The following is a 7,457-nucleotide window of genomic DNA, read 5'->3' as shown; positions in this document are numbered from 1 at the left end:
CGAAGAACTTGCCAGAAAAGAAGAGAAAGCGAAACGTTTCTTCTTCTCCGTTGAAGTTTGGTTGGATTTTCGGAGACTTGGATCTCAGATTAGTGCTTTACGAGTGACGGGCTTCAAAAGGGAGTTATTTGGTATTTTCCGGCCACTGAAGACGGCGGAGTCCGCCGTTGGCGACTGGTGGCCGTCGTGGGACTCACCGAACCCCTTGGCCAGATTCTTTGCTTCGCCTAGAGAGAAAAAGGGAGGATGGGCCTTTTTTTTTTAAACACATGGAACAAATGATTTTTTTTTTGCTTAGATTTTTGCTTTTATAGCATGGCTAAACGACGCCGTTTTGGCTAACGCAATTTTTGACCCGACCCAGTTTTTAACATTTTATTCATAAATTATTCTTCCATGTTCTATATTATCATTCCATCATATTTTATTAAAATCACTTCAAAAGTCATGTTTAAATTTTTTATTTATAATGGGCCATTCTATTGTATTTCAACATAAATAAACACACATCGTTAAAGTATGAAACTCATTATTATTCAAAAAAAACAAAAGAAAATTCTTCAAAGTAAGGCCACATTTCGCGTTTTTAGAAATTTGAGAAATCGTACCCTAACTTATGGGGTTTCGATTTTCTCGTTAAACCTAAATAGCCAAATATCATTTTAGATTTCAAAATACATGAAGTTTCAATAAAAATTAAAGGCAAACTTGTTCTCAAGGGTTCAAATGTCGCATTCTAACTTACGGGATGTGGCATTTTTTTATCTAGGGACGAGTGGGCCTTTGATGCTAGTTTCAATTTAATTCAAGCATTTTTAAAATTAGCATTAATAAGAAAAGGGATCGTATTTTAAAATCTTTTCAAAATTTCAACTTTCGACATTAAGACATTAAGTAATCAACTAGGTACCAATTTTGGGCGTATCGAGGGTGCTCATCCTTTCTCGTGCGTGACAGACTCCCGAATCCGTTTTCTGGATTTTGTAGACCAAAAATTATCGTTTTAGTAAATTTAAAATTTTATTAAAATGATTAAATTATGAGGTGATCCGATTACACCTAAATAAAAAGGATTGGTGGCGACTCCCGTTTTCGTTTTTGAATAAAAGTCAACCCTTTTCAAAAAAAATGGTTTCGAGAGTCAAATTTGACTATATTTTCTAAAGGTTGAAGGTCAAATTTAACTAAGAAAAAAAAATAAAAACAAAACGGATAAAAAGATATAAATGTTAAGGACTAAATCACACAAAGAATTTTCTTAAAAGCCTCCATTTTTAAAATTTGAATTTAAATTGGTGCTGGAAGAAAATTATATTTAAGTCTTAATTTGATACTAATTTAAAATTAAAAATAATAAATAAGGAGATAAATAATGTATTAAAACATGGGGGATCGTAGGGGGACGCCTTTTCTTGTTCGCCTTAACCTTGGTTTCTTTGTTAACGGCAATCCGACGTATATTTCTTCATCTCTGTATATATTTGACACCTGTCAATAAATAAATAAAGAATATTAGTTAATCCCACAATTTGCTGAAAAAAACAAACTCATAAAAAATAAAAAATAAAAGAAAAGCTGGGGGAAATAAAGAACCTTGCATGCGATACTGCAATAAAGAGAAGTATTATCTTGTAAAGTTTTGCCACAAATGGAACATTTATAGTCCCTTGAACTACTTTGTTGTTGATGAGATTGAGTCCTTTGCTTCAAGAATAGCACCTTTGCTTTATTTGTATGATATGCCTGCATCCAAGGATTGTGAATTCCCTTTTTTTTTTTATTTCTTTCAGTATGATAATATTGGTATGAATGTTGTGTTATAATGTATTTGGAGGGTAGGTGTCTCATTAAGTATACTACTCTATTTTTTTGTTGAAAAATTATTATCATACATAAATGAGTCTAGTATATGTCATTTATTAACATTATAATTCTTTTTACGTCTTCTTAGATTAATAATAATACCTATATTAATCAAGCTGATACTCAATGAATAATATATATTACGTTACTACTATATATATATATAATTTTAGAAATAGAATAAAAGCTTCTATAACTACACTCTAGGTCATCAAACTATTAATAAGTTTATGTTTTAGTAATTCAACTTCAAAAACTTACAAAATGATTATTGAATTATTTGAAAGTTTTTATTTAAATCACTAAACTATTTGAAATTTTCTTTAAGTCACTAGTTAATTTTTTTTTAAAATATATGATTAGCGAGTTCCAAGTGATGAGTCAATGATATGTATGAGGGATCAATATCCATCTACAAGTAAAGCATACTTTAGATCCAATTCGATCTGATTGTTAGTGTGGGAGATAGGAGAAGAAAGTTGTTTATATTTTAGTTTGCAAATTTGTGATGTTCAAAGTAGTTTCATGAAAAAAATGAAGAGAAAGAAAATAAGAGCTTTCAATTGGTGTAGGCAATACGAATAAAGAAAGACATACAATAACAATTTTAATAACTCAGTGACTTAAATGAATTTTTTTGAATAATTCAGTGACTATTTTATAACTTTTTAAAATTAAGTGATGAAAACATAAAATTACTAAATTACTTGTAAACACAAAGTATAAAGAAAAAAAACAAATTGAAAGGAGAATCAATGTTTTTATGATAAGAGTATTCCATGAAATTAAAATATCATAAAAGAGAATTAATTAACATAAAAGAAAATGATTGATAAAATTAGTAGGAAAAAAGAAAGAAAAACTATAGAGATGATCTGACCTGGATGCCAGAACAATTGAAGAGCTTACACAAATCTTGTCGGTTGATCACGTCACTGTAGATGTATCTTCGAATCTTGATTTCGATATTAGATAATAACAATAATTAGTCCAGAACTCAACTTGTTATTCCATTATTGATGCAATTATAAATAAAGGATTAAAAATGGTGGGAGATTTTTGGAGAAGAAAGGCAACCTTGATGTGCTTGTGAAAAGCATGAGAAGGAAGGCAATGAGAGCAAAAAGATTGAAGACAGTCGATGCAGAACTTGTCGACTTCCTTCTTCTTCTCGTTTGGGTGGTGAACACAGTTGTTAAAGAAGACGGAGTTATACATAACAATCACCCATGGCGGCACCACTCCAGATTTACTCCTCTGCAACAATGGAAACTACGTAATTTATGAAAATGAAACCTCTAACTAACAACACTTTCTTTTTTGTTGATGGTACTTACTTGTTGGGTTTTGGGTGCATGCAATCTATGGAAGGCTAAGCTGTTTCTCATGCTGTTCTTTTGTTTTTGGACAAGATTCTGACGTTTTTGGTTACCGTCTTTGTCATCCACATACCTATCACCTTCTAAAATAATATAATATAATACAATATAATAGGTTAAAATATGATATAAGTCTCCTATTCTTAACAAATTTAGAATTTAGTCCTTATACTTTTATTTTTCACTTTTATTTTTCATATTTTAAAATTTAAGTCCAATTGTTAACACTTTTAAAATTATTTTGTTAAATTCAAATTCATTACAATGTCATTTTTTACTTACATTACTACCAAATAAGTATGTTTAATTTCAAAATGTCATATTGACAAATTTAACAAAAAAAAATTATTTTAATAATTGGACTTGGATTTTAAAATTTAAAAAGTAAAAAAATTAAATTCCAAACTTGTGAAGGGGATGGTGACTTATGACATATTTTAACCTATATAATATAACTTTTTTTTTTCTTTTGGTGGGTAATATCTATACTATTATATATTACGGGAATATTTTTGTCTTTTTCTTATTTTGAGAAAACAAATGAAAAATTTACAACAGTAGAGATTTGAAGCCACCAGCTCAATCAAGTAAAATTATTAAAATATTCTTACATATTTCAAATAAATTATATTATTACATGGGTCCTTATGTGTTTTTTTTTCTTATTTTCTAAAAACTAATATTTTTTTTATAAATGTTAGAGACTTGAAATCATACCACTAGCATGTATAAAATTTTTTCTTTACCATTCCAACCCAACCTTCATTTAGACTTATTATTATTATTATTATAAATTTTAGTGTTGTTACACAAATTGTTTCGCCCAGGTTGTTTGTGTATCCATACTATACTATACTATTATTTAAGCCCTTAATTGATTTGGTGACATGAGTTAATTAGGCACCAACTTAGTCAGAAAAATTACAAAAATATCTTTTCATATTTAAAATAAGTTATATTATTCGAGTGTATTTTAGTCTTTTTAATTTTTTTTAAAAACCAATAAAAAATTTACATATTGTGGTACCATTTTGGGGTGACAAAACTTTAATTTTACCACTCAATTGAAATTTTATTTAATTTAATTAATACATTTTAATTTTATTATTTATACTTTATTACTTTCATCAATTATATATATTAATAATATTATTGATTGAGTTGATGCTACAAATTAATTTGACACTAATTAAAGATTGTTTCTAATATCACATATGTAAAACATAGTTTACTTCATAGAATTAATTTGGTTAAATAAATTTACTTGCTAAATTTATTAAACTTATTTAACAATTGAAATATTATAATATATTAAATAGTATATCTTTAATTACAGTAATTAGGATAAAATAATATCTGCTATTTAATTGTTGAACATAATTAAAATATATTAATTTATTTAGCAATTCAAATATTATAATAATGAACAATTTTGAAATCATAATTAAAACATTTTTATCATATTCAATGTAAAACATAGTCTACTTCATATAATTAATATAAAGCGACATTAATCAAAATAATAATTAATAATCATAACTGTATGTGTTTATGGGTCGACAAATTTCAGGTCCGGGTTTGGCCTGATCCAAAAAATGGGCTTAAAATTTTGCACAAGTTTAGCTCGAATAAAAATGGTAAAACATGGGCCCGCCCATATTAATTTTTTATATATTTTTTTAAAAAATATAATACATCAAAAATACTAAAAAATTAAAATAAATGTTTCCCAAAAATTGAAAATAAATTTTAAAAAATATGTATACTTAAATAACACTAAGATAGATGCAACTTAACAAGCAAATACCTCTAAAATAGTAACAAAAATAACAATAAAACAAGAGTTATACAATAACAACAAAATAGTAGTAATATAATAGTGAAAAAAAAACAAGAAAATAGCAAAAAAAAGAAGAAGAAGAAGTAAAAAACAACAAAAAAATAACAGTTTTTTTTTGCATATTTGGGTTGGGTCGGGCCTGGATCAAAAAAGCTTTACCTGAGGCCTGACCTATTATCTAAACGAACCTTTTTTTTGCCCAAGCATATTTTTCAGGTCTATATTTTTACTCAAACCCTCTCACTTTCGAGTGGACCTTCGGGCCATGCTGGGTGGCCTAGCCCATGAGAAGCTCTAATCATAATTAATCTATATAAATTGATTTGATCAATTAAATATAGTGTTAATAATTTTTTAATTATTATTAAATCATTTGTACATATTATAAAAAATTAATATATCTATACTATTATTTAGACTCCTAATTGAGCTAGTACCATGAGTCAACCGAATACCAATTCGGTTAAGAAATTAAGAGAATGCGCTTTATAATTAAAATAAGTAATATCATTCAAAGATATTTTAATATTTTCACTAAAAAAACAAATAAAAATATGCATGTAGTGAGAGTTGAAGTCCTGCCAATTAGATTAGGAAAACTTTTAATTTACCAGTCAATTAAAACTTTATTTTTATATTTTTAAAAATTTTAAGTTTATTATATATACTTTATTACCTACCTTAGTAAAACTAGTTTTTAGTAGCACATATGTAAAACATAGTTTAGTTAATATAATTAATTTGGTTAAATAGATTTACTTGTTAATTTTTTATTTATTTAACAATTCAAATATTATAATATGAATAATGTAATTTTAATTTCAATAATTAAGGTAAAATAATATCTGCTATTTCAGTTGTTGAACATAATTAAAATATAAGAAATTATTTAAAAATTCAAATATTAAATAATGAGCATTTTTTAAATCATAATTAAATCATTTTTATCATGTTCCATATAAAACATAGTTGACTCTATATAATTAATATAAAGCAACATTAATCAAAATAATAATTAATAATCATAATTAATCTATATAAATTAATTTGATCAATTAAATATAGTGTTAATAAAGACTTTTTCTAAGTATTATTAAATCCTTTGTACATACTACAAAAATTTGATATATTTATATTATTATTTAAACTTCTAATTGAGTTGGTGTCACAAGTCAACGGGCACCAACTCTGTTATGAAATTATGGGAATGCGCTTCTGTAATTAAAATAAGTAATATTAGTCGAAGGTATTTTAGTCTTTTCACTTTAAAAAAACCAATAAAAATATGCTTAAGGTGATATTCAATCCCATGCTAATTGCATTAGTAAAGCATTTAATTTATCACTGAACTAAAGTTTTGTTTTTATGTTCTTATACATTTTAATTTTATTATGCACACTCTGTTACCTCCATTAGTTAACTCGACACCGACTTAAGATTGATGACATCGCCATGATAAACTATTTAATCTATTTTTTCATTTTAATAACGTACATATTTCATGTGTTGCTATTAATTAGTTTTAAATCATAAGTTTCATTAATTATTGTATTTTATTTTTAAACATACATTTATGTTCTAAATTTGTGGTTTCCACACGCATATGCGTGTGATAGGATTTTTAGTTTGTAAATTAAATTCTTCACTTTTCACTATTCACTATTCAATTTTTACTTTTTCTTTTCTAATTGACAATAAATTGACCATAATTTGTAGACATGGGCGAAGCCAGAACAAATTTTTAAAGGGGCCGAATGAAATTTTAATTTTTTATAGTCTATATCTGTATAATTTCTAAAGGACTAAATCAAATTTTTATAATTTTAGGGGAGAATAAAGTGCAATTTTACCTTTACTAATTTAAATTTTTTAAAAAATTTAAGAGCCTAAATAGTAATTTTCTATTTTAAGGAGGTCGGGGTCAAGGACCCTGCCAGCCCCTAAATTCGCCTCTATTTGTAGATAATATATAACTAAAGTAAGTATAATACATTTGATTGGATTATATAAATGTATTATTTCTAAAATTTTAAAAATTCAATAATACAATATAAAGTTACTTATTATATAAATAATTAAAGTTTACTATTTAAATTTAAATTAATATATACTTTTTTTATTTGTTGTTAATGAAAACATAATAATTTAAATATAATTCAATATAAAATCTAACTTTCTTTTTATTTACAATTATGTAAATTTATTTAATAAAAGTCTTTTAATGAAATTAGAATTCTTATTTATAAGTATGATAAATTTTTCTATCCAGTAAAATTTTTTAAATAAATAATTTAATAAAATTAATTTTCTTATTTATAAGTATAATAGATTTTTTAATCAAACACACCTTTGTGTTTTAAAAGTGTAGTTTTCAC

The 7,457-nt window shown here is 25.6% G+C and overlaps 1 protein-coding gene across 1 annotated transcript; it reads right to left on the bottom strand.

Moving 5' to 3' along the window:
• Nucleotides 1–1,259: 1,259 nt before the first annotated feature.
• Nucleotides 1,260–3,316, bottom strand: LOC107888034 (protein RGF1 INDUCIBLE TRANSCRIPTION FACTOR 1). The gene is made up of 5 exons (XM_016812214.2): nucleotides 3,201–3,316; nucleotides 2,941–3,120; nucleotides 2,744–2,818; nucleotides 1,594–1,743; nucleotides 1,260–1,488 (listed from the first exon to the last, which is right to left on the bottom strand). The coding sequence occupies exons 1-5, from the start codon at nucleotides 3,249–3,251 to the stop codon at nucleotides 1,378–1,380; spliced, it is 567 nt and encodes a 188-aa protein (XP_016667703.1). The 5' UTR covers nucleotides 3,252–3,316; the 3' UTR covers nucleotides 1,260–1,377.
• Nucleotides 3,317–7,457: the final 4,141 nt, after the last annotated feature.

The sequence above is a fragment of the Gossypium hirsutum genome, chromosome A03 (assembly GCF_007990345.1).
Source record: "Gossypium hirsutum isolate 1008001.06 chromosome A03, Gossypium_hirsutum_v2.1, whole genome shotgun sequence".
In the NCBI taxonomy this organism is placed as follows: Eukaryota; Viridiplantae; Streptophyta; class Magnoliopsida; order Malvales; family Malvaceae; genus Gossypium; species Gossypium hirsutum.
Note: the sequence above shows the minus strand (reverse complement) of the source record. Positions and strands in the feature narration are given on the sequence as shown.

Bases quoted from the DNA above. Each gene is read 5' to 3' on its own strand.
- LOC107888034 (XM_016812214.2), bottom strand. From the start codon at position 3,251: ATGAGAAACAGCTTAGCCTTCCATAGATTGCATGCACCCAAAACCCAA. The intron at 3,121-3,200 runs GTAAGTACCATC...CCATTGTTGCAG, and splicing joins ATGCACCCAAAACCCAACAA to AGGAGTAAATCTGGAGTGGT. The intron at 1,744-2,743 runs GTCAGATCATCT...CCTTGGATGCAG, and splicing joins TCAATTGTTCTGGCATCCAG to GCATATCATACAAATAAAGC.